The following is a 25,136-nucleotide window of genomic DNA, read 5'->3' as shown; positions in this document are numbered from 1 at the left end:
TTGATAGCGTCAACCATTTGGGATAGACGAGTTCAGCTGGCCTGCTGAATTTGCATACAGGTTATGTTATCTCCAGTCTGTCTTTCACGAAGCATGAACTGTACACAAGAAATGAATTGTTAGTGCTGCATGGAAAACCTGGTCATTAGACCATCAATACATTCTCATACATCTCCATCTAAGTCTTAAACGTCAGCTCTTCAATTCCAGTGATGCTCATATCCAACTCTGGCAGATACAGTTGAGGCGAGACCTGTTCCACTCGTATCTCCGGTTCTTCGAACTCCGACAGATCTTCTTCCTCACCCTCAACATTACTCTCACTCTCACTCCCAGCATCCCCAAACCCAAAATCGAATTCCGAAACCGACTCGCAAACTGACCACTTGGAAACTTCCAACGGAGTAGAAGAAACCGAAACAGCGCTCCTCCCAGCCCCTATCTCCCGAATGACCTCTAATCCCCCATACCCCTTCTGTCCCCCCTCCTCCCCTCCCTCCTCATTCTCCCGTTTTCCCTTAACACAATGCAAAGTCCCCATCCCATCCGTATTCCCCCGACCCCGTTCTCGAGTGATCGCATCGGCAAACCCTCTCCGAACGCGTTTCGCAAGCGGTCTCTTCACACTCTCAAAATCAAGCATGGACCGAATCACGATCAACATCTTTGGCACAGCCCAGAATGCACGATCGGAGCGTCGGTCTCGTCGACAACGCTTCAATGCATCGCCTTCCAACAACGCAATCCAAGACTGAACCTGCACGGCATTTTTGGCAAGATGGAAGGATGCATCTGCTATCCCGCCGCCGCGACCTGCGGATCGGTTTCGGGCGCTGCGGTGCGTGCTGAAGGATGTGAGGGTTCGTTTGTGTAGGACGGTTAGGATGTCCAGGGTTGTTGCTGCGAGACAGAAGATATCTGCCGGGTTGTGGGGATCAGTCGGTGATTCGGTGGAGTGGGTAGGCCTTGTGGATGATGATGATGCGAGGGAGTGGGCGGATTTGGAGTGGCGGAGGGACAAAGGTGGGGTTGAGAAGAGGGTGGAGGAATCGGGGGAATGGAAGTTTGGAGATGCCAAAGTTGATTGGTTTGAGGAGGAAGTAGAGATTGAAAGGATTGATGGCGCTGAGGGAGTATTCTTTGTTCTTCGGGACCAGAAGGATGAGATGCGTTGTTTCATTGGTTGTGGGGACATTGCTGTTGCGTCTGTGTGGGTGGATGAGGCTGCTGAGGAGGCCCCGGAGGAGGAAGAGGAGGATGAGAAGGCGAGGGAGAAACGTGATGGTGACTCTGTTCGGCCGACGCGGGTCACTGTCCCTTTCGAGGCGGCTGAGCTTGGTCTTGTGTGGTCTGCAGATACAGGTCGGTTTTCGTTCAACGGGGCTAGGGCTGGACGAACAGGCCGTTGTCTGCGCTTTGTACGTCCTCCCGATTGGAGCAGGGTCTGGGCTGGCTGGGCGGACCTTTGTTGCATTGGAGCTGCGGGACGAGTCCAGCGCTCGGGGGCAGAGTAATTGTATGCCTCGAGGTCGTTGACACGTGGTGGGGTCAGGAGTGAGTCGAGTGCTTGAAATTGGCCGAGGCAGATGTGAAAATTTGCGTCGATGAAGATGTTGGATGGGCGGATTGCGCCGTGGGAGTGGCCGCATGCATGCAGCCAGCAGACTGCGGATGCAAGACAGTGGGGCCAGGTGATCAAGGTCTGGCGACGTTGCTCTTTGTCCAGCCGTTTAAAGGATATCGGCTCATCTGTCAGGAAGCTGTGTAAATTCCGATCTGCTGTGCCACCGGTAAAGAGCACGGAGACGCTGTCGTCTTTCAAATACGAGGCAAAGACGGAGATAAGGTGTTCGTGTGACAGGCTTTTTAGATTGCGAATCTCGGCGAGAACCTCGTGAGACGAGAAGAAATGTGGTGCGCCGCCCACTTGCACTTGGGTCCGCAAGTAGACTCGACAGACCGAGCCGGCGAGGACGACCCTGTCGACCGTGTCATCATGCCCGTGTATTCCACTGCTAGTATTGGTGTGGACCGCCTCAACTGGGACGCCCTCATTTTCGGTATAGACGACATGATCCCCCTCCGTTATTCCACGCACCAGGAAGCGCCATTGCGCATGAAAGAAACTCGTCTCGAGGGCGACGTCTTCTCCATTGGGGGACAAGTGTAGGAGATCGACGCTATGCTCGGCGATCGGTAGATCGTCATCGTCACAGGATTCGTCGACTAGCGCGAAGATCCGATCGGGAATGCCAATAGCATTGAGGATCAAAAAAACACGGCCGGCTTTTGTGAGGATCCATTCCATGTACGTCTCGCTGGTCAAGCCTTCGCCCCAGTCTGGCAATTCAAACAGGCGCGGGATGTTCTCCGGTCGGAGCCGACTGACGATGTACTTTGCATCGAGCGTGGATTTGATGCGCTCTTCGGGCCACCATAGTGAGGTGTGTTCAGACTGAGCCATGCTAGCATGCCCTGCAGAATGGGGTTTGCAGATCACACATCACTGGGAGACCCGACTTTTAATATATTGCACCATGTCCCTCTGGACATTGCGGCTGTCCATCTCCATGTCTCCATACGTGTAAACACAAGGCAAGATTGGATGCCTACTGGTGGAAACCTTATCTTAACAGTAAGGAGGATGGGTAGTGGTCAATAGACTAGAGAATCAGATGGTAGTCTCAGGTTTTAGAGTTGACTTGGGATCCATATCGAAAAGGACTAAGTCACCAAGGTTGCAGGTCGGTCTTGAACTCTTTGTCAGCCAATCTAGGGCGTTGGGCTTATCTTTTACCAACCAGATAAGAGATCGTATGTCAACAGTCATATGCATTGTAAGAGATCTATTGTACTTTATACTCCGTATTTGAGGAAATTGTGATAGAATCGTAAGGAGGGTTCAATAAATGGTGCTCCCTTTGCTCGGAACCTGATCTATCTGCAGGGTGTACTCCGTACAAGTCTCCGTATCCTCCGTCGTTGTTTCCATTGCATCCTTTTTTTTTTTTTTAAAAAAAAAAGCCGGGATTTGTCCGGAGCGATTCGTAAGGTGGCGCTCGATAATGACATTGACCAGGCCCGTTGTAGATAGAGACCCCCCCCCGTAAAGAACCGCCAGGAACCGGAATCAATGCACCGCACCGGCCTCCGCCGTTTCTCGTCCCCACAATCTCATTTCCTTGTAACTTAGGCCATCAGGAAAGGATAACAGAGTGTCGGGGGTCCTTGGATCACATACAATTGGACGGGGTATCTCTTAGACTGACTCCCCTAAGTGCGGATAGGAACTGAATGGTGTTGATAACTGCACAAGCTGGGTCAGGTGAAGGGCTCCATTCAGTTAGATTGAAGTATCGGAGTTGAGCCCGATTCTGATCTCAGCGCCGTGCCACATGGCGTTTTCTGGAGATGGTGGATATGGCCTGTGAAACATTCATGAACGCCGGAGCCCCGTTCTTTTTTGCAAGATCGTACCAATGAGGTGTGGACAGCCAAGGATATTTAATCACATGTCGGAGCTCGGAGAGTTCCTCGAATACAACATAGATTAATGACTCCCATGGTTTCGGTTGTAGCGAGATGATAATCGGAGGGTTGTCGCCGTTGTGCCTGTGATGTTGGTCGGGATCGGATGCCGACCTTGGGATCTCTCCCCGGTTTGAAGAACGACTCTGCTGGTAAATGTCCCAAAGTTCCCCTTGCGCTACCTAAACAATCACATCCACGATATAGAAAAGAACCAAAACATCTAGGCTCAAAAAAGAGTTGACACCCGTGAAATAAAAGGAGTAGGAAATAAATACGAAGTACTGAGGCACTTCCATCTGCCTAGCAATCTTTCTGATTCTCATCAGATGTAAGCCTCAATGGATGAGGGGGTTCTAGGAATATTGGGCAAGGGCTTCAAGTCAAGCCTACAAGCTTAATAACCGTGAGAGATGGCCCCAATCTACGAGAATCCAAACAAAAGAACGAAAGTCAAACGTTCCATTTCTCAATTCATCGATTAACATCCGAACATCCGACGATGGATGGCCTCACTCGGCTCCTTCTCATTTGGAGCTATCTCACTGATCACCAAAGTCGCAACTTGGAACGTCCTTCTTTCCCAGCCATTATTATCACCTGTTCCCTTTCAACTGAATCTCCCAAAATGATTGTCATCACCGGGGGCGCCGGCTTCGTTGGTTCAAGCATCGTCAAGGAGTTGAACAACCGGGGCGTCACTAATGTCGTGGTTGTTGACGACATGACTGATGGATCCAAGTTCCGCAACCTGGTCAACTGCAAAGTGGCTGACTACATCGATGCCACTACCTTCCGTGAAGCGATTCGGACCAAAACTTTTCCTCATCGTCCCCGCGTCATCTTCCACTATGGTGCAAGCTCTTCCGTCTCCGAGACCAATGGCAAGAAACTGCTTGATACCAACTTCACCTACGCCAAGGAACTCTTCCATTGGTGCAAGGACCAACGAGTTCGCTTTTATCTACGCCTCATCCGCTGCGGTGTATGGAAACAACACCTCCTTCGTCCAGGGAGACTTCCAAGAAGCCCCGCTGAACGTCTATGGATATTCAAAGATGCTGTTTGATCAGTACGTCGTCAAGAACACCGACATTCGCTCCCCTCAAATCGCGGGGCTCCGCCTGTTCAACGTCTATGGACCCGGAGAACAGAGTCGTGGGACAACACCTAGTATGGTCTACCAGTTCTACAAAAAGCGCAAGTCGTTTAAAGCCATTGAGCTCTTTGGGGAGTACGCTGGAGTCGAAGCGGGACAACAGAGGCGCGATTTTGTCCACGTTCACGACGTCGCCCGTCTGAACTGTTGGTTCCTGGATCACCCCGAGATCAGCGGTATTTACAATGTTGGCACTGGTGTTGCTAGCAGCTTCCACGATGTCGCTACCGAAGTTGCCAGCCACTTTGGCAATCTCCAGGGGTACATCAAATTTGTTCCCTTCCCCACCGAATTGAAAGGAAAACACCAGAGCTATGCCTGCGCTAATATCTCGAAGCTGCGTCGGGCTGGCTCTATGCTGCGGTTCCGTGGTATCAAGGAGGGCATTAAGGATTACATGGAGTGGCTCGAAAGCCCGGAAGGTCTGGCACAAATTGACTACATTTAGCCCTCACACTGCTTTTGAAGGTCCATCTTCCATTCTGCGACGAATGTATTCTTCGACACGACATGGGGCCGTCATTTGTTTCTGGTTACAGGAATCTCTCTGTCTTTGGGTTCACCAAATACGCTTATGAACATCACGAGATAGGAAAAAAAAAATTACAGCCGGAAAACGACCCAAAACTGGCCACAAAAATTCGAAACTGTCCACCTCTGGTGGCCATGCCTGAATTGAGTGAGGTTCGTCGAACGCTGTGGAACAAGCCTCTTCCCCGACAAACTCGGGAGTCAGATCTTCTATCAAAGAAATGGAAAATGGAACAGAGATTCTCAAACGCAAGATTCGATACTGCAGTCATTGAGTGTTCAGGTAGTCCACTTTATCCTTTTCTATATCTCGACATTATCTCCGCAGCTGATAAATCCTAGTGGAGCACTGAGTGGCACCCATCTTGTGGAGTTGATGATTTATTTACAGAACATCCTGATCTTGATATTGCACCACTCACGGTCCATTGCACGGTACCAATAACCCTGGCAGCAACCAGCTCGAACCAGAGGAGCCAGAAAGCGCGGAATTTATCAACCAAGAGCTTGAGCCAACAGACTATGGACCTGCTTGAAAATGACTAGAGACAGAATTGGTCTCCGAATCTTTGCCCTGGGGGCGAGTACAGCGTGGAATTGAGCCACCATAAGCCATAGGAATTAGTAGAATTCCAGGGTTCCCACTCTAATTCGGAGTCCTCCAGGATATTTACTCAAAGATCCCCGAATTTGCCGGTAACCCAGAGGTTTCCTATCCAGGAGCCCTGTGTACAGAAACACGAGCACTTCAAAAACACAAGCGGTAGATGACCAGGATCCGAAGTACGTTGACGTCTTCGAACTGCGGTCTGAACTGCATAGTCGCACTAACAACCAAATTCGTCCCCTCCCCCCCTGACGCCCTCATCGCCACCCAAGGTGTAGCCTACAGCCTGAGCTTCCTCATATTCAACTATCCAATCCTTCCCACGAGGAATGCATACCGGGTAGCTTGCAGGCACACATTTTGACCAACATCCCCAAGATACGTGATCGTCGACCACTTCTGCCCAACGAGCTAGAGATGGCGGTATGGTGACGGGCACATCCCAACGAGCTTCTCTTTCTGCAAACACAATTCGAGATCATTCGTTTTTCCAATCTGCCAGAGGATCCTGACGGCTAGATCAAACCCCAGAATTCTTGTTTTGAACATAGTTCCGAGCGCCTCTCGAAAGACATCGTGACCAGAGCTGTGTTTGTCCCAATGCTGGGGAAGCCGAAAGTCGAACGAGGATTTATGAGTGCAGAATGATGGGCTCAATAAGCACACTGCTGTTCGAAAAAAAAAAGCTTTCGTCCTCTTCGCCATGTGCTTTTTGCGATCAATGCGATCCGGCAGTCAAGCACAATGGCACTGAGCGCCAATGGGCGAAGCTAGGTACTTTCCGCGGAATAAGAGTGAATCAAGCCGCAGAAAGAAATCGAATTGCGACGTGAGAAAGATTCCACCACCACCTGGGAATCTGTGAAGGATGGATAGCGAGAAGCCCTCGGAATGAAGCAATGCACCGTACCAGGGAAATACAAGGTAGGAAATAATTTCGAGAGGTTGACCACTGAAAGTCAAGTCTTACTACAATGCTAGATCTCCAACTATTACTTAGACCCCCGAGTGACATCTAAGAAAAGTAATGTTTAATGCCTGATGACTTTCATGGCAAAAGTCGGGCTACTCGGAAGGCAAAGTAAAGCTTTAGAAGCTACAAAGACCAAAGGCAAAACGGACGACGTCGATCTCTACATCTCACAACAATATTCCACGTTTTGAACCCGAAAGAAAACGTCAATGGTATATAAATGCAAATTGTCTCACGAAAGCGCCAGGGGCTTAGAGACTGGAAAAACCTTACAATGCATTGCAGACTTTATTCATGTAGCCAAACGTTTTAAACCAGAGTCAAAGAGAACTACCCATCTAGAGCAAATATCGATGGAGAGCGGAAGATGAGTAGATCGGAAACTGTCAAAAAAAAAAGGCGAGGTCTATCGCGTTAAATTAGAGAGTGAGTCATTAAAGTACAAAAAAGTCCCTAGGGGATTAACGATCTGAGTCAGTTCGCAGTCAATAGTTCACCGCAACCAAGAAGAACCACTCCAGCGGCGCGAAGAAACGCACGAAGCAAAAACACGAAATCAATCCGCACTGTGCAGGTCTGTAATCACAAGAGAGAAGAAAAGTAGGTAAATCCACGAGGGAGACGTGACTTGTTCGCTGGCAAATGCATCTACATCAGCAAGCTGAACAAGGCAACGATAGCAGCCAGCACCAGACTGGAAGCGATAGACAAGCTTGAGGCAGAGTTGAAGACCGGAGATGCGGTGGGCGAAGTACTCCTACTAGCGCTTCGACTGGCGTACGGGTACCCGCTTGAGGTCAACCAGGCCGCCGTTGCGGGGCGGAGAACACTACCGCTGTGTGCTGGGGAAGCACCGCTGGGACCAGCCGGGACCAGACCAATGGTGGGGACGGTGCCGGAGCTAGCACCGGTAGTTGTGACGAAGCTGACTTGCGGGACGGTGACGGTGTAGGTCGAGTAGGTGATGGTTGTGCAGGGGGGAGTGGGGGCGGAAGTAATAGGGGCAACGGCAGTCGCCGTGACACTGGCGCCCGAGAGGCTGGATGTAAGTGCGGAAGGAGCGACTGTCGGAATAAGGGTGATTGTTGAGGGGATGGCGGTCACGATGCCTGGGTTCTGAGGAACCCAGCTGGCGCAGATACCGGTGAAGTAGGACAGGGCAGATTGGATCTCTGCTTTGGAGGCACCCCAGGCTTGGATGCAGGAGATGACTTTGCTGGTAAACTCGCTGTTGGGACAGAAGCATGAGGCATCGCTGTTGGATGTGCACTTAGGGGCGAGGGTGAGCCAAGTGTTGATGCACTGGGGCACGGTATTGGGGCAGGGGACCGAGGGAGCTGGGCTCGATACCGGGGAAACACCGCCGGGGACTGCCGGGGTTGTGTTGGCGGTTGAAGAAGAATTAGTCTCGGTGACAGCAGTAGGGGTAGCGGTGCATTTGGTACAGATCGTCGAGACGGAGGTGAGAGTCACTGTGGAAACTGTGTTGGATGTGGTTACGAATGTGGAAGAACCCGAAGTAATAGTGTTGGCCACAGGACAGGTGGTCTCGGTCACATAAGTCACAACAGTTGTAGTCACACCCTCGGGAAAAGTGGAAATAGAGCTGTCACCAATGCTAGATACAATCTCACTGGTGACAGCGGGAACCGCAGGAGCAGTCGTGGGGGTGACACCTGTCTCAGAGGGAGCGGGAGGGCTCCCGGCAGCGAAAGAGCTAGGAAGATTGGAAGTGGAGGTCAAGGTAACAGTTGAAACTGTGTTGGATGTCGTGACAAAAGTTGACGATCCAGACGTGATAGTGGCAGTGACAGGGCAGGTGGTCTCGGTCACATAAGTCACAATTGTAGTAGTGGCACCCTCGGGAATAGTGGGTGCAGAGCTCACGCCGACACTAGAGGAGCTGATAATCGTGACAACGGGGCCCGTAGGAGCAGTTATGGAGCCAGCCCCTACCTCAGAGGGAGCGGGAGTGCTTCCGGCAGCAACAGAGCTGGAGAGAGAAGGAGTGGAGGTCAGAGTAACAGTGAATACCGAGCTAGATGTCGTGGCAAATATCGATGACACAGAAGTGATGGTGGCAATCACAGGACTGTTGGTTTCAGTTACATAAGTTATAGCAGTAGCAGTCGAAGCTTGGGGAATCGTAGGGGTGGTATCAGCGCCCACGCTAGAGGGGATCGAGCTAGTGACATCAGGCCCGCTGGGGAGGGGGCTGGAGGCCTCTGCAGACGAAGAAAAGACTGGGCTTGATCCCTCAGGAGTACCGGATATTCTAGTACTGGAAACCACAGTGCTCGAAGCTCCGGGTGTGCCAGAGAGGTTAACTGTGCTTTGACCAGCAACGGGGGTGGCGTTAGTAGAGCAATCAGTGCAGATTGTAGAGACAGTAGTCAAAGTAACAGTCGAAATAGTGCTTGAGGTAGTCACAAATGTGGAGCTACCGGAGGTAACGGTATTGGTCACCGGGCAAGTGGTCACAGTTTCCCAAGTAACGATAGTGGTGATAGCTTCACCAGAGGAGGGGGTAGTGCCGACAGGAGACGAAGGTGCAGGGGACGAGACATCGGAGGTCACACCAGAAGGTAAAGAGATCACGCCGGAAGCCAAGGAGGTCTCGACTGACGTAGAAGCAGCTGGAGTGCCACTGGGGAAAGATGATCCAGCTGGAGAACTGACGGGCAAGATGCCAGTTGGGCCAGTGCCTGTAGACAGAGGCGTGGAGCCGACATCAGCTGGGGTAGTCTCAGTGACGGGACACACAGTGGTCGAGACAGCGATGGTGGAAGTAACGACTGTGGTTGAGTCTGCTGGGCAGCTCACAACGTCGGGGGCGCAGCTGGTGATGGTGACCTTGCTGGTGGTATACACGGTTGATGTAGTCATCCGGACGGGAGTTGTGATTAGCGGGGTCGAAGCGGTAGAAGCTCCAGCGGGGGTCCCGCTTTTAGTAGGCGAAAAAGAAGGAGATGAAGAAGCTGAAACGGAAGATGCGGGAGCAGATGTGTCACTTGGATAGAGAATACCAGCCGATGAACTGGCAGGTAAAACACCGCTGGGGCTAGCAGTTGCAAGCACAGAAGACGAGCTTGTAGCGACAGGAGTAGTCTCCCCGGCAGGAGCAGTCTCCGTGACGGGGCAGATTGTTGTGGAAAGAGCGATGGTGGAAGTCACCACAGTGGTGGAACCTGATCCAGCAGGGCAATCGGTGACAGTGGGAGCACAGCTGGTGATAGTGAGCAAACTGGTGGTGAACACAGTCGATGTAGTCATCCGAAGAGGTGTGCTAGCCGCCGAGGTGGTGACTGGAACCGCAATAGAACCTGGCACAGAGAGCGAAGGCACGGCTATAGAGCTGGGGGCAGCAGACACAGAGATCCGTTCATATGGAACTCTGGTCACAGGAGCAGTGCTGGAAAGGACAGGCAAAGTGGTTGTGGAACCAGGAGTGCAGTCAAAGCCAACACTGTAGATGCCGAAGCCGCAGCTCTCATGTGCACTATCGTCGGGCAGCTCGAAGTGAACAAACTTGGCACCACCGCACTGGTCGTTGGTGACGACAGTACCAGCCGAATTGCAGGAAGCAGTGTTCTTGCAAGTGGATCCATCGGGCATGCTGTAGATGATGTACAATTCGGTATCCTTCTCAGTGGCAATGTGGAAGTTAGTCACAGAGAAGCCGCTCTCGTCCGAGCCGCACGCGAAGGATGGAGCCGAAGATCTGGAGCTTTGAGAGCCGGAGACAGCACTAGAGCTGGGGGAGCCACCCTTAGAGACGGTACCGGAAATACATTTCTGGGTCTATAGTCATTGTCAGTCTTTGCAGATGAACGATATGGATGCATCACTTACGCCACGCTTGCCAAGGCTAGAACCGAAGCCATTGCCACAAGTGAAACCAGAGAAGGAAAAGCCACCATACTCGGAGAAAGAGCCAGCAGCGAGGTCAGCCCAGCTGAAGCCCTTGATCTGATAGGCGTTACACTTGTTAGGCGATCTTCCCGGACTGGAATAGTGTCTGTCAGAGCCCCAGTACTAAGATAATTTGCGTTAGGATATCTATCAAAGATGGAAAGACATGAGTTGAGGCCTACCGCTCCGGTGGCCTGGCCAGAGGCCAGAAGAGAGAAAAACGCAATAGCCGAAGTGACCTTCATAGTGGAAGGATATCAGCAACGAGTGACGGGAAGTTGGGACACGAACGGAAGATGGAATGGAAGAAAACAACGAAGAGAGAAGAATTGTTGATAAAAGAAGAAAAAATAGAGTGATCTCAAGGTTCGGGGTGGATAGGCTGCGAGACAGAAAGCTAGGCCCCAAATTGATATTGTGTTATCAGCCACAATTGTATAGGCAACACACCGGCACTTCTTATAAGGATTGTTGATGAGCGACAATCATAAAGAAGCCTCAATGAAAATAAATCAATATCAACCGAAAGAGGGTGGGGCAAGGAAATACGTATCCCTGAACGAGCGTCTTTGGCTGGGGACAAACCAAGATGGGTAAAAGGCAGTAAATACAACAATGATGAGAATCAAATCAGTGCCGGGTTTGGATAGATTCGTGCTTTTAAACCATTGTCCAACGCCGGCTATGCCATGAACCTCTGCAGAAAAAGAGTTTGGCTGCAGCTTGCAAGCCTGTTTCTGCTGATCCAAAATATCCTGGCGTCAAAGATCCTGGTAAGACATTTCGTCAGAGAAAAGCGAACCTCTCTCCAATCAGCAGATCTCGAATGGTCTTGATGAAACGGCAGTGGCTGAAAAGAGGGAGAGCTGGGGATCCATCCAGAGTTCGGCGCTGATTCCAATCTCTTGATTGGCTCAAGCTGCCCTCGCAATGAAACTGCTTACTTCTGATTTGCTATCACAGATTCAACATATGTTGTGTTGTTGTATAACATCAGTCGAACAATGCGATCGGTCCGAGCCAAAAAAAAAAAAATTTATCCTTTAGCGCCCATCTGTCGTCGTTCTGTGTGACATATGTGCCTATGATAGATCTACCTGATCTTTCATGGCATTCGAAGCGCCGGGGTTGGCGAATTAGAGAGAAGAAATAGAGTACGACGTTCGGGCCAACGGCACTGCCAACTTGTCACAATCTTAGTTCCCAGGGGTCACTCTCTGAACGGTCGAACAATCAGGTATCGGCACGCTGGGGTTCACCTTTTAATAAAATTCAAATGAATCATACGGTTCGTACTAAATAAACTGAGCGCCAACGAACCTGTTTGAAGAGACTACTGGGGTTGTGTAGACATCTCGAGGGTTGCTTTTTTATCAGCATTCCCCCTCTTGGCTCTAGACATGTACTGCCATTCTTATTACATCTCCGATCGAAATCCGAATCTTGTCCTGATATATAGCTAGCTTAGTCTGAACGGAGTCTGGGCGGATTTCTTCTTCCTGAACAAACTGTTACTACGCAAAGAATAGGGGTCGTGTGAACTCCGGCGTTGAGATACCCAAGTGCCGATGTTACGTTTCTTTCAGTCATGTTCCATTAGTTCGAAATTTTCTTTTTTAGTTTCTCAGAAAGAGATCCGAAATGCAAATCCTCTCCCCATCTCGGCGCGGAGGACGATGGCTTTGTCCGTAGGCTCAAATCCGGATTAACAGGAACCGCCGAACTAAAAATACCCACGAATGAGATTTTTAGCGCCGCATGGGGAATACTACGCCTGAGCTATATTTAATCAGAGGCAGTGGGATTCCCCGCGACAATTAAGGCCAAACTTGTGAATTAACGTAAGGTGCCAACTAGTTCTGGCAAGAATCTCCTGTTATGTGGAATACTCTCCGGTGATCGCCTACCACTTGTAGGGAACGTTACATGATCATGTGTCAAAATTCGACGGTAGATTGGGAGCCAAGGGCAATGAGAGAGTGTTATGTGTAGGGAGCAATTACATTTGCCTCTACTTGTCGCAACCGCTGGATCTCTAGCGTCTTGCAAACACATGTCATTATCTGGTGAGTAAGAAATCATTATAGATACCTACCAGAGTATAAAATAGTGGACTTCACTTCAAAAAAAAGCACTGTTTCCTTTCATTCAGGACCAAGCTCTAGAAATGCAAGGACCCATCGGCTTCTTTAACTAGTCCTTGTGTACTCCCAGCATCCTTGCCTTGGAATATAATATCCAGGCCGACGGGTATAAAGTCAATCAGGTTGATTTTCCTAACTAGACACTACGATGGAATGAACACTTGCAAATCCACCGGGAAAGCTGAAGCAACGATCTTCGTAGGTCTTTGAAAACACACTTCGCGCGAGCCATCATTTATGGTCAACCCGTTTCAATGCCAGAAAAATTCAACTGAGATCTGTCAAGAACCTGAAGGGTCAGCGGCAAGCGGAGTCAAGGTTATCTCGTGGAACGCTCTCTGGAACACCAGCATGAGAAATGTCCGTTGGAGTACGAATCCGAGAGACTCATCTCCCCGTGGACCGTTTCATGTAGGCGGAGCGATATCAATGCAAGTGAAACCAGAAAAGTATCTCGAGTCGAGCACCTGCAACCCTCCATCATCAACTGCGTTCCAATATCTCACCCGCTTTTGCAAGCACCACCAGATCTACGCGCAATGCACAGTCGCACTATCAGCATTTACTTTCACACGCGATATCTTCCTCCGTAAGCCACCGACTCTCCCAATCCCAAAACCATCCAAGAACTCCGAGTACCAATCACCCTCGAAAAGCCCCCCAATCCGTCTCAGCTCAGATCACCGAATACGAAAAGCCCTTCCCATACTAGATGACTCTAAACAGCAATGACAAGCATCTACGATGCAGATGCAGATTCCGTCCAGCGCGAGGATGAGTGTTAGCTGCCTTTTCTTGCGACACCCACTAACGGGAGCTATAACCATGGCGATTTGCCTGTGTGGCAGTGGAAGCCATTTGGTAGTACCAAGGTCTGTGACACGGAAATTCTACTTCGAGAGCAATTGTCTTGTGGATGCCCTGCTTTGGAGTGTGAAGGTTGGGATTGGGAACTTGGGGATGGGTCGAGGATTGAGGATACGGGGATAGAGACGCGGTTTCGCCTCATTGGTTTCAACGTCTAAGGGTGCGTCTGCATCTGCAGCGATTTTGATGTGTGTCTCTTACCTGAAACCAGGGGTCAATTCTGCGGATCTTGCTGCTCTACCGAAGGATCATAAGTTTGATCTATTTCGTAGATCAGAAATCAGATAATCCTACAAGGGGCATTTTTTGCTGGCTCACCTTGGGTGGGGTTCCGGCGAATGAAAAGGAAATACATCAGCACTCGTGGGTGGTGATTGCGGAAGACTCGGATGAGGAAGTGCATGAACATGAGTCGGATGACTTTTTGGCTGGTGTTCGAGCTGAAAGAGTCGAGGATTGGATCGGTGGGGTAAGGAATGTTGAGGTGGTAGTTGAGGTGGAATCTGAAGACTGTCGGTAACACCTCAAAGATCGAACTTGGACCAATTTATCTAGATTAGGCTTCCTTAATCTGTTATTCTAGACGAAGCCATTCTCGGCGTGGATGATTAAGGCGATAGCTTTATTGGACTTGACGTCAATCTCGCAAGGAAAACCTGGGATAGAGGGGCGAATGGTTTGAAGAAAGTAAACGGGACAATTTTGGACCTTGGGAGATCTACTTTAATAAGGTTTAGGTGGGTCCGGGGATGGTGGGGTTGCATCTCATGAGGTCAGAGCTTGACGATAGCCTGATTGAGATCAAGTGGTTCATGAGTACCAGGGAGAAAATGTAAGAAACGTTTCGAATGTTTTTGATATTGGCAAGGGTAAATTTAAAAAAGGCAATCTAATCAGCCATCACTCGTTAAAACGCAAAACTGCAAGTTTTCAACTCCAGAAATCCTAAGGTATCCCCGTCCCCCGCGACAGGCGAGGGAGAAAATTGGCCAATCAATAGATATGACATGATGATGAAATGAAAAAAAAAAAGAAATTGAAGGACAGGAAAGAGAATCAAATAGTCAAATGGATCGCTTTGGGGTTCTGAGAACCAACATCGATCTTTCGCAAGCCAACGCAACATGTTTTTAACTCAAATCATTGGAAGTGACATGTTGGTAGCAAGATGCAATACGACCACAGCCAAGAGCCCATGTGCTCAAAGCGAGGTCGACAGGGCCAAAGGCTCAGGACTCTGATATCGAGTCTGCCAGCGACTAGAAACAGATAGAATAAATTGTGGCCGTGGTTATCATATGATCTTGGTGGAAATCCAAAGTCGTGTAATCGTGAGACCTCAGAGAGGTGCTGGGATGGGTAGCTGAGAGCGACGTTGCTGAGCATCCATTAGCTTGCGTCGCACAGCCTCACCGCCTGCAATGCTGCTTGATTTTCGCTTGCGGGTGGGAGTGCGCTGGTCGTTGTTCTTGGCGTGCCTGAAGACACTGGCAGGACGCGCAGGAGAGTTTGCGGGCATGAACTCGCGGTGCTGGGGAAGGCGGAGGAGGGCCTGGTAGCGGTTGTGATTGCGACGGAAGGCGGTAACAATGCCCTTGTCTAGATGATTTAGGAAGCGCTCCTCGCTGTTGGCTGCTTGCGACTCGGACTTGCGGCTGGGGGTAGGTGTACCCCTGGACTTGGCAAAGGGCATCGGGGAGCCCATGGCATCATCGTCGAACTGCTTACCCATGTCCTCATCTTCATCGGAGGATCCATTGCCAAAGTCGATGAAGTCGTCGACGTTGAGAGCAGATTCCGGGTCATCTTCTTCATCTTCTTCGAACGAGCTGTCGATGGTGAAGTCCTGAGAAGGGTAGAATGCCTCGGGGGGACCCATGACCTGGCCTCCTGGGTTGAGATCATTGCCGAGAGCAGTCATCATGAGATTGGCACTCGAAGCCAGCATTGGGCTGAAATCAACCTGATTGGGGGAGGCGAGTGCATCCGTGTCGCTCTCATCAACCAATTGCAGTGTAGTCTGGCGAGGGCTGGTGTTGGCAGTTCCAGGCATGCTGTTGGCGGCAGAGTCCAGCCAGTCGTGGCGAGAGGAGGCATACGCGGGAATGATGACGAGATGCTTGCCAGTGCAGTCGACCAAGGCTACGGGTTTGTGGGGGTCTGCTACAAAGGTTCCCATGATGGGCCCACGGCGGCGGGGGATACAGTCACTCTTCTCATCCACAGGGGCCAAAGAGTCGGACGAATCCCGGCGGAGAAGGGATCGAGGGTGGGTGATAGTTGCTGGTGGGGGAAGATCCTCGTCTGTGGTGTCACCATCATCACCTGTTCAAAGGGGTTAGCAAAACAGAATTTCAATGGCGAATAACCAATTATCATACTCTCGTAACCACTCAAACTACCCTCGGAGGATCCTTCAGACTCAACGTGGTAGATGCTTCCATGGCCGTAGTCTGCATCGCCAAACATCTCTTCCGATTGCCGGCGTGTATTTCTCTGGTAGCTTTCGTTGTCGTTTTCGATCATACGACGCAACTGTGGGTCCAGGCTGTCCTGCTGTAAGAAGTCACCGGGAATGTCGTCGTCACTGTGAGAGTCACTATCAGAGGACGAATCCGATCGCTCCTCGAAGTGAACACGCCGAGCGACTGGTGTCTCCGCGGCCTCACTGGTCACCTGAGGCTCTCCAAAGGTCTCCATGGCACTGTATAGCTGCTCTTCATCGAAGAAGGATGCAGCTGGAAGGAACATGAAATCGTCGAAGGAGTTGATAGCCCACTCATCATCGGCAAATCCAGCGCTAGGCAACGGGCGGTGGGTTTTCTCAGACTCCACGATCATCATTTCTTCCATCTTCTCAACGTCTTGCTCTTCATCTTCGGCATCTGTGATGTAGTCCACAGCGGCATACACATCATCTGAGCTCACATCCGAGTCATTGCCATCATTGCCGTCACTACTGTCACTGCTGTCGTGTAGGACATGTCTTCTCTTGTTGATTGTGGGTTGGCGCCCCGCCTTATTGTCTCGGCGACGACCATAAGACGGGGCCCGAACTGCTGGTTCTTGCTCGTCGTCTGCATCTTCTTCTGAATCGTCTGCCTCGTCACTCAGATCCTCAAGGGACGAAACCGAAGAGACACTTGAGACCGACGATGGTGAAGCTCTCCGTTTTTTATCGGATGCTTGGGTATTGGATAACTTTCGAGACTGATTGGTCTTGGGTGACATTTCGAGGTTTCGCATGATGTTGGACTCGGGGGTTGAGGGGCGGGGGTGAGCGTTCTTAGCGGAGCTCTTAGGGGCCCGCTTAGAAGAGTATGAACTTTGAGGCATTTTGTAGGAGACACGTGTGAGTGAATAGGGGTTATTTTGTCAGGGTAGACTTCTTTGATCCTTGGGTCTTGTTGTTCAAATGGCCCGGGAGGATCCAATGATGAAATGAAGGAAGAGGGGTAGATCTTCTTTTGGTGAGAGGATGGTCGTAGTTTTGCCCAAAAAGTTGATCCGTTTTAAGGGGATGAGTCGGAAAGAGGTGGGACGGAGTGGAGGAGATTGGAGAAGCGGAGTGGAGGAGAGGAGCCCGAACTGTATTTTTTTTTTCGTAGCCACGAAAGCACCCGCAGTCCGTTGCGGACGCTCTAGTGCTCCTTCTGGAAGTTTGCTAAGGGGCAATTCCAACGCCTTTGTATGAGGCGTCGAAAGAGAAACTAATATCGTCAAGTAGAATTGAAGATCGGAGCTGCAGGACTGGGGAGCCGGCAGGGACAGGCTCCCCAGCGAGGCATTTACAGCTCAACGAAGGCCATTTGGCTGAATTCTTGACGATATGTAGTGGGTGCGTAGTGCGTTTATCGAGAGGGGCTTCAATAAGTTCAAGAAAATTGGAAGTAGATCAGTTGGAAGTGCTTTGAGAAGGGGAGGAAGAAGAGAAGGTCGTTTTTTTCCCCCAAGTGGAGAACGGTTGTGATTGGTTGCAGAACACGATCGCCCATTCGTTGGCGCCGCTCACCGACTCTTTCGCGCCAATCAGCGATCGCCGAAAGTTGCAACGGGAAAGTCATGAAATCGATCTCCACCTAGGCATCTACTTAAATTAGGTGGTTTCATCGAGATTAGCATTGGGCTACTGATGGTGTGCAGTACGGAGTACTTGCATCTCTCCAATTAATTGGTTGTCAAGTAACATGTCCCGGCAGAGGGACGGAGTATGTTGTAATCGAAACAAACACCACCCCCCCCCAAAACAACACGTCATTAAACATCCTCGGCACAATCCTCCCCGGCAACATCTTCATTTGCAAATTACAATCATTCTTGCAAACTTTAGGTTGACTCAAGTTTCGACTCGCTGACACACACAGTACATCAGAACATCAGTCTGCAGGAGACGTCTGCACTAGAATATCCACGGTGCAGAGACTGACCCGTGCACGGTATGGTATGCACGATGATTCATCCTCGGATCGGGAATGTATTTTGGATCGATGACACATCTCTGAGATGAATCATGTTGTTTTGTTGGACTTCACCATGACCCAAATTTTCACCCAGGCCATGGGCTGATTGGCTCGAGCCATAGATCCGGCCACTTTTACAATTGGGGTGGCAAAGCGCTCTACTCTATTCCGACCGGCTTGGCAATTATGCCCGTGGCCCAAGCCGGGAACCTGCAGGTCTTTTTTCTACTTTCGCCCCCGTGGCCCTAACTGTCTGAAAAAAAAAAAGACTGGAGGCGGTAAAAGGACAACATGGCAAAAGCTGGGTGCGTCTAACATGCTTGAGATGGGTCTATCTCTTGACTTTTCCAATCGTCGAGGGGACAGCTCTATACTCCGTCAACTTGTAACATCGCTACCTATGTTCTGCTCCGTGTAATTTATAACATTACGAAGTAAGAATCATAGCAGAAAATGTAGAACGAGAGATATTTCCGATTCTCTCTCTTTCTGAGTACATTAGTGCCCTTGCCACCTGAAGTTCGGAAGCATGCAAGATCATCTTTCTGCCCCGCAGTGGCTGAGATGAAAATTTTTCTACTTCTCTCGAACACCAATCATACTGTTTAGAAAAACAAAGTCTTCAGCCCTAGCATCTTTTCAGTTGAGGCGGATCATTCACCGTTTGGATGTCAATCTTCCACCTGGCCACTTCGATGGTCTTCTAGCTTGGAGCCTCCACTTCTGCATTTTTTTTTTCATCCGGTACGTATACTTCACGTGATTCCGGTGTTGAGAATGGGATTTAGAAACAACAGGCACAGAAAAGTAGCATCTAAGCTATGACCTTGGATAGCTGAGTGATTGGACTTGTGAAAATGGACTTGTTAACCCATACCCCGCGGAAGAAAGAATTGAGTATAGAGACCACGAGCTCATAAACAAGTCCAATTTTTGTTTAAAAAGTTTCTAAATCTAGAAAGGAGGGGAATTTTGGTTTTCTCTTATGGCCCCATATAGGTGGCAAGATCATTTAGCTGCTCACATCACACCATTCTCAATCCAAACTTGAAGTGATCTGCCAGATTATAAACTACGGACCCGAAAATCGCCAACAATGCCAGTTTCCATAAACATACCTATCTAGCAATCTTCAAATTAAGAGCAAGGCCAAAGAGATACAAAATGGCTGGGGACCATTCTGTGACTTCCAATCGAAGTAGCAAAGAATACGCCAGCATCTGCACATCTTTTGTTCAACTCCTTCAGTTTGTGCATAATCTTCAAGGAACTCTGATGGACCTCTGGAGGTCCATAATCCTCAAGCCCCAAGGAAGTAAGACGTGGCAGACAATTCGAATCTAGCAAGCGTTCGATTTGATCGACAGCCCATTCGAGGAGCTCGTTGTGGCAATGACATAGATACAAAGTCTCAAGAGACGGCGGCAAAAGTGATGCGATCTCTTGTGTGGGCTCCAAGTCGTCGTTAAGTTTGGCAAGCATTGATATAGAAATATGTAGATATTTCATCATGTCGAAATCGGCAAACGATCCCATCCATCCGTCGTCGTCTTCTGGAGGCTGATACGATTCGCCACAGAGCCAAAACGCCTCCAGTGATGACTTGTGAAGGGATATCGATTCTCTAAGGGGAGCAGATACAAGATCAGGACCGTCGGAGATCATCTCTCCGCCAACATTCAACCGGAAAGTCTTGAGAGCCTTGCAAGATTCAATCCAGACACCGAATCCACACTCGGTGTTGGTCATGTCAAGGTCAATATCTGTGACTCCAGAGAAAGGTGCAATGCGGGGGTTTCCCTCTTCACGATTGGAGTCGAGGATGTAGGATCCTCCAATCCTGCGCATCGCCGGGAATTTGAAGAACGGCTCCATGCAGCTTGCATGTATGGAGTTTTCCGTGTCAAACCGTTCCGCGAAAGCTTCAGTGAGGCGAGTAAATGCTGTGATATTCTCTTTGGCAACCTTCGCGAACATGCCCTCGACGTGTTCTGACCCACACGGGTAGCATATGCTGATTTGTCTCAGGCCTTTCAGCTGAGGGATGAGCAAAGCCAAACCAAGCATCGGTGTTTCCGCGCCGCAGCTGTTCGTTTGGTTGCGTGGACCAACAGGTACCAGCGACAAGCCCGTCAATAAGCTCTCCATCATACTCGAATTCGCAGTCGATGTCCTCAGTGCTATCCTCGGTATCCCAATTCTCCAAGCGTAAAGCTCGCACAGCGCTCGCCAACTGCGGCCGTCGGGCGATTGCGTTGAAAAATCCACTGAATTGGCCGATGGTATGCTTGCTAACGTCACCAAGAATAACCCGGGAGTAGAGAGTTGGGAGAAGAACTGTGTACAGGCGACGACATGACAGAACTAGGGGATAGCGATCACGCTGGTGATCCAGACCTTCTGCAATAAGGCAGAGAGTTTCCTCTGGGAGGTTAAGAAGCGTGATCATAGTGTACCTAGTAGAGTGATTTGCGAACAAAAGGAGATGGTCAGTGTCATCCAGGTTTGGCGAGGAGGTTCCCGTGTCTGCCCAGGGACGCTAGGAATCACGAGGTGGGGCGATATTTCTCTACAACACTTAATAGAAGGCCCAACCACGGCCATAATTTATAGTCTAAAAGAAGAGAAAATGCATGTTGCTGTTATCACCGGAGCAGTGAGCATCAAGAACTACCAGGAAGAAATGCGGGATATTTGATCGAAGAGGAAACAAGTGGAGACTGCCAAGACGAACTATCAAAAGGAAAGCGGTTAACTACATGAAATCCGAGGGTTGTACTCCGCAACACCGACCGATGTTGATTAGATTAAAATAGCATTAATACAAGTCTCTAGACGAGCATATTTCGGGGCGAGAGGTTTCATTTAGCAATCCGTTGATTCTGGGTCGCCCACTCAAATCCAAATTTCCTTGGTTGATTGAGTCAACAACCATGGTTCCATCCCTTCAAATAAGATAAAGTTGGACAAAGCTGACAAAAGGGGAGATCAAGTGCCAGGATAAGGTGCGACATTGTTAGGCACAGGTTCTGTCTTGGCCCGACCAAACATATACAAACGTGATTTTGACCGGGTGGGAATCGCCGCTGGCCGGGTACTTTGTTGCGTACTTTTTTGGCTTTCACTCCCCACTTCGGTGGGGACAGCAGGCTCGAAAGGAGCGACGCGGGCCTCCTCTACCTTCCTAACGCCTTTACGTATTTCATCAGACGTAGCGCCCGGTAGGGCGGTAGTCGTCAAAGTCTCAGTAGGGCGAATTAGACCCTCAGAGGTATCCTGGTTAAGCCTGGTGATCTCTTCTTCCGTCACCAGACGCTCATTCTCCAAACGAACTTCCCGCCCGCGCTTGTGGCAATACCATAGTACAAACAGGAGAACTAGAGATTGCTATAGTCAGCAAAATGCTCCTGCACTTGGTGCGTTGCTTCACTTACTGAACATTGCCAAGGACCAGAGCACATTCATGCCCATAACAGCAGGGAATCGAGCTCGCAGAAATGTCATGATGGATCGCAGCATGCCCACAAGAGCAGCTGGCTTCGACACGAGTTCCTTTAGATTTGGAATGTTGACTCCTATCTTCTCTGCAGCCGCAGCGGCCTTGCCAACGTTCTCTACGTTGACACCACTTTTGCTGGCGCGGTCAGCAGCAACCGCCAGCATCTCCGGAGCCAGGGTCTCGGTCCAACGCTCGGGGAGTTTTTCAATCAACTTTTGCATGGGACCAGGCAGCTTCGTGTAGGTTTCTTGTAGTTGGCGGTTCCCGTTTGTCAGCAGCATCTCCAAATCACGATAGGCAGTTGGGACTCCGTTGATCAGATCCTTTAAGATGAGCTTGAACTTGCGCAAAAGCTCTTGTGTCTCCTCACTGATCGAAAATACACGGTTGTTGTCCGCTGCCAGGTTCAATCGCTCAAGGATATCCGTCATGTCCTCGGCATCTTTATCCTTGTATACGTCTTTTCCGTTTTTTGTTGTCTCCGATGTGGTCGGAGATTTCGCCGTTTCAGTCTGCGATTTGTTTGCATCGGGGGTATCATTGTCCTACTTGTGGGAAGTCTTATTTTAGTACACGCTCAAGCCAGATGCAAATATCCGAACCATCAGGCCAATAAGCGACCAACCTTCTCTGTGTTTTTCTTCCAAAACAGGGCACTCCATCGTTTCTTCTTCGATGGGAGCTTTGAGACTTCCGACTTTGGTGCCTCTGATCTTGTCAATATTAACTGGGAGCTCTTCCGCTCTTGTCTACCCTTCTCGCGAAGCTCTTTTGCCAACTCTTCCCCTGGCGAGATAGGTAGAGGGATGTTTTCGGCTTGTTCGCTTATTGCAGGTTGCAGATACGCTCCAGCAGGGCTTTCGTTTGGGTCTTGTTCTTTCTCTTTTGTTTTAATGGGCACGAGTTCCGGCTGGGCAGTGACTTCGCGTAGGTAGGCTTCATCTTCCGCCGTCAGTATAGGCTTTGGAGCGCTGGTCACTTGCGACGAACGCCGCAGGTTCTTAATTTGGCTGAGATATTGCATGGCCATAATGAAGGCATTCAAGACACTAATGATGGAGATAGAAGCTTTTCTTTCGGGTCCCTCGATGGGAAGTACGAGGATAAAAAGTAGGACGAATCGGGGCGCGTGCTGAATGTAGGGGGGTGCGCGCGCTTTAGATTGTAGTGATATTTAGATCGGCTTTCCCAAGCGCCTATGTGATTTTTCAGGTGGAATGATTCGATGATCAGAACAGCTTTGCACGCCAACACCAAGCTTTTGTTTCGCTCACATGCTCACCCAGCCTGTCTTTAGTGATGATATCACCGGTGGCTTGGCAACCCCGCATGTGCCACCGCATCACCAGCACCGCCACATATGCCCTGTCTACGACTCGGCCGTACACCCTCGAATGTCTTTTGAATCAGGACAAGAGCTCTATTTTCATTTGTTGGTTAAGCATTATATTCCACTAGTTATTTACTGAAATACTCCGTTTTGTGTTTAATGAGCGGGACTTCGTTGGTTTACATTTCCACTTGCAAATATACTTTCAGGGGAATGCAACTGATGTTTTTCGTTCTGCATAGTGTGCTCGCGTTTTTAGGAAACCCATGCCTAGATGATCTCATCCAGGGGCAGATGGTTGAGTTGAGGATCTGAATGATGGATTTGCCGCTTCAAAAATTCGCATCACCGCCACTGTGACCACTGGGTATCCCATGATCACATCATGCAATCCAGTTTTCAAAATTTCTTCGCGAATGATACCGTTGTCCGTTTTTAACTCCATCATGGACCCGGAAGCTCCCATATCTACTTTCGAATCGAGCTTCTTTTGTTCAAGGTCGTCATAACTGATCCCCGCCGGCATTGAAGCATTGACCGCATGCCAAAACACATGTTGAGAATGGTGCCATGGAATGTCATAGTCATCCTCGGCATGGATAATTGTTATTCGGTATTTTTCTCCGGTTAGCTCGTTAGCCTGGACATATTGCGCAATAGAATCCTTGCTCAGCCATTTGTCTCGAATAAATCTCTGAAGATAATTGAAGAGCAAAGGGAACCTCGCAACTGGTGACAAGATTGGCACGGTACCCGCGACTCGATATGTTGAGACTAATGTCGCCACGTCCACAAATGGCGCAACTAGGACAGTGCCTGCAAAGACTATGGGTGGAGTCTGTACAGCAAGATGCTTGGACATAGTAATGCTCACAGCTGTGCCCATAGATTGACCAAATATCAAGATCCGAGACGGAGGGATGCGTGCAACATTCATTGCCCAGTCCACCACGGCAAGGGCATCGGTTATAAGCCCAGTCTCAGATGGTGTCCCGGTACTCTTGCCAAATCCTCTGTAGTCAAATGTAAGAATATGAATTTTCTCGGGATTGCCTGCTGAAAGGGCACGATAGTTTGGGACCCGATAACCAGAGGCGACGGTTCCCCCAGCGCCGTGCATATGAAGAATCAAACGAGCGTCCGGATCCTCGCGCAACAACTGAAATGCCAGTCGGGATTTGATGTCGGATACAAAGCCTACTGGTTCATTGATGAGAGGCATTTGGTGCTTGCGATATAATTCCACGGGAAGAATATGCCAAGCGAACAGCCATTCACCATCAGTCGTCCTGATGGAGAATGGAGTGACCTGGTTCCTCAGGAACCCAAATTTTTCGGGGACATTGAGATCTTTGAACCATGTCATCTGAATTGCGTGGAGATAAACGACGTGTGATTGAAATGTTGACGTGGTGAGTATCCCTAGGAGGATCGCATACAACACAGCTGCAATAGCGACTAGTATTGACGCATGTTTAAAGAAAAAACCAGACATCTCGCTAGCTGTCATTAGGGCCAAAAAAATAGAATGAGAATATCGCACAGGAGTAAAGGAAAAGCGAGGAGACTCTTTGACGCTGACGGGGGACCTGGTGCAGCACACTAAGAGAGTGGGTAAGCTGACCTGTCTGGGGCCTACATACTCCTCCCACTACGATGGCTCTTTTCGGCGAAAAGCCATCTTCAGGTTACGAATACTATGCTTTTTGATAGGCTTATAAGGATGAGTATTTGTTTCAATGGCCCCTGGAAACTCCATCCTGCTTGGCAAATCTGTTCTACCTCATCACCTTGGAATAAACCCAGCGATGTGGAGTCTGACATAGCGGCTATCATAGTGAGTTGATTGGATTACAAACGAGTGGACATCCATCCCTACATGTACCTCAGGACTGGGCGCCTACGAAGTGCATTTCTCTGTAGTGGGACCACTCTCTGCTGATAACCACATTGCAAAAAAAGAACTGAATAACACACAAAAAACCCCAGTGTTGATTTTTTAACGTTAGCCAAAGCTTTACAAAAATTTAGCTTTCTCACATGAGTATCGAATAATGAAGCCCATGTAGTCTTCAAAATTGTACTCTACGTAAACCCGAGGTTCTCAAAAAAAAAAGGTAACCAGT

The 25,136-nt window shown here is 49.6% G+C and overlaps 7 protein-coding genes across 7 annotated transcripts; 2 read left to right on the top strand and 5 right to left on the bottom strand.

Moving 5' to 3' along the window:
- Positions 1–178: 178 nt before the first annotated feature.
- Pdw03_2198 (Serine/threonine-protein kinase 33) lies at positions 179–2,464 on the bottom strand (the record flags this gene model as incomplete). Its single annotated transcript, XM_014681328.1, has 1 exon — positions 179–2,464. One exon carries the CDS (start codon positions 2,462–2,464, stop codon positions 179–181), a length of 2,286 nt encoding a protein of 761 aa, XP_014536814.1.
- A 1,692-nt stretch (positions 2,465–4,156) lies between these two features.
- Positions 4,157–5,135, top strand: Pdw03_2197 (ADP-L-glycero-D-manno-heptose-6-epimerase; the record flags this gene model as incomplete). Its single annotated transcript, XM_014681327.1, has 2 exons — positions 4,157–4,480; positions 4,542–5,135. The coding sequence occupies 2 exons, from the start codon at positions 4,157–4,159 to the stop codon at positions 5,133–5,135; spliced, it is 918 nt and encodes a 305-aa protein (XP_014536813.1).
- A 2,311-nt stretch (positions 5,136–7,446) lies between these two features.
- Positions 7,447–10,955, bottom strand: Pdw03_2196 (uncharacterized protein; the record flags this gene model as incomplete). The annotated part of the gene is made up of 3 exons (XM_014681326.1): positions 7,447–10,599; positions 10,651–10,833; positions 10,893–10,955. 3 exons carry the CDS (start codon positions 10,953–10,955, stop codon positions 7,447–7,449), a joined length of 3,399 nt encoding a protein of 1,132 aa, XP_014536812.1.
- Positions 10,956–15,060: 4,105 nt separating this feature from the next.
- On the bottom strand, positions 15,061–17,057 carry Pdw03_2195 (RTA1 like family protein; the record flags this gene model as incomplete). The annotated part of the gene is made up of 2 exons (XM_014681325.1): positions 15,061–16,046; positions 16,103–17,057. 2 exons carry the CDS (start codon positions 17,055–17,057, stop codon positions 15,061–15,063), a joined length of 1,941 nt encoding a protein of 646 aa, XP_014536811.1.
- A 2,557-nt stretch (positions 17,058–19,614) lies between these two features.
- On the top strand, positions 19,615–20,320 carry Pdw03_2194 (uncharacterized protein; the record flags this gene model as incomplete). Its single annotated transcript, XM_066100112.1, has 4 exons — positions 19,615–19,626; positions 19,682–19,776; positions 19,831–20,113; positions 20,210–20,320. The coding sequence occupies 4 exons, from the start codon at positions 19,615–19,617 to the stop codon at positions 20,318–20,320; spliced, it is 501 nt and encodes a 166-aa protein (XP_065957839.1).
- An 849-nt stretch (positions 20,321–21,169) lies between these two features.
- Pdw03_2193 (Monoacylglycerol lipase ABHD12) lies at positions 21,170–22,710 on the bottom strand (the record flags this gene model as incomplete). Its single annotated transcript, XM_014681324.2, has 3 exons — positions 21,170–21,558; positions 21,616–22,225; positions 22,306–22,710. The coding sequence occupies 3 exons, from the start codon at positions 22,708–22,710 to the stop codon at positions 21,170–21,172; spliced, it is 1,404 nt and encodes a 467-aa protein (XP_014536810.2).
- Positions 22,711–23,290: 580 nt separating this feature from the next.
- Positions 23,291–24,376, bottom strand: Pdw03_2192 (Alpha/Beta hydrolase protein; the record flags this gene model as incomplete). Its single annotated transcript, XM_066100111.1, has 1 exon — positions 23,291–24,376. The coding sequence occupies one exon, from the start codon at positions 24,374–24,376 to the stop codon at positions 23,291–23,293; it is 1,086 nt and encodes a 361-aa protein (XP_065957838.1).
- Positions 24,377–25,136: the final 760 nt, after the last annotated feature.

Source organism: Penicillium digitatum, chromosome 5 (assembly GCF_016767815.1).
Source record: "Penicillium digitatum chromosome 5, complete sequence".
In the NCBI taxonomy this organism is placed as follows: domain Eukaryota; kingdom Fungi; phylum Ascomycota; class Eurotiomycetes; order Eurotiales; family Aspergillaceae; genus Penicillium; species Penicillium digitatum.
Note: the sequence above shows the minus strand (reverse complement) of the source record. Positions and strands in the feature narration are given on the sequence as shown.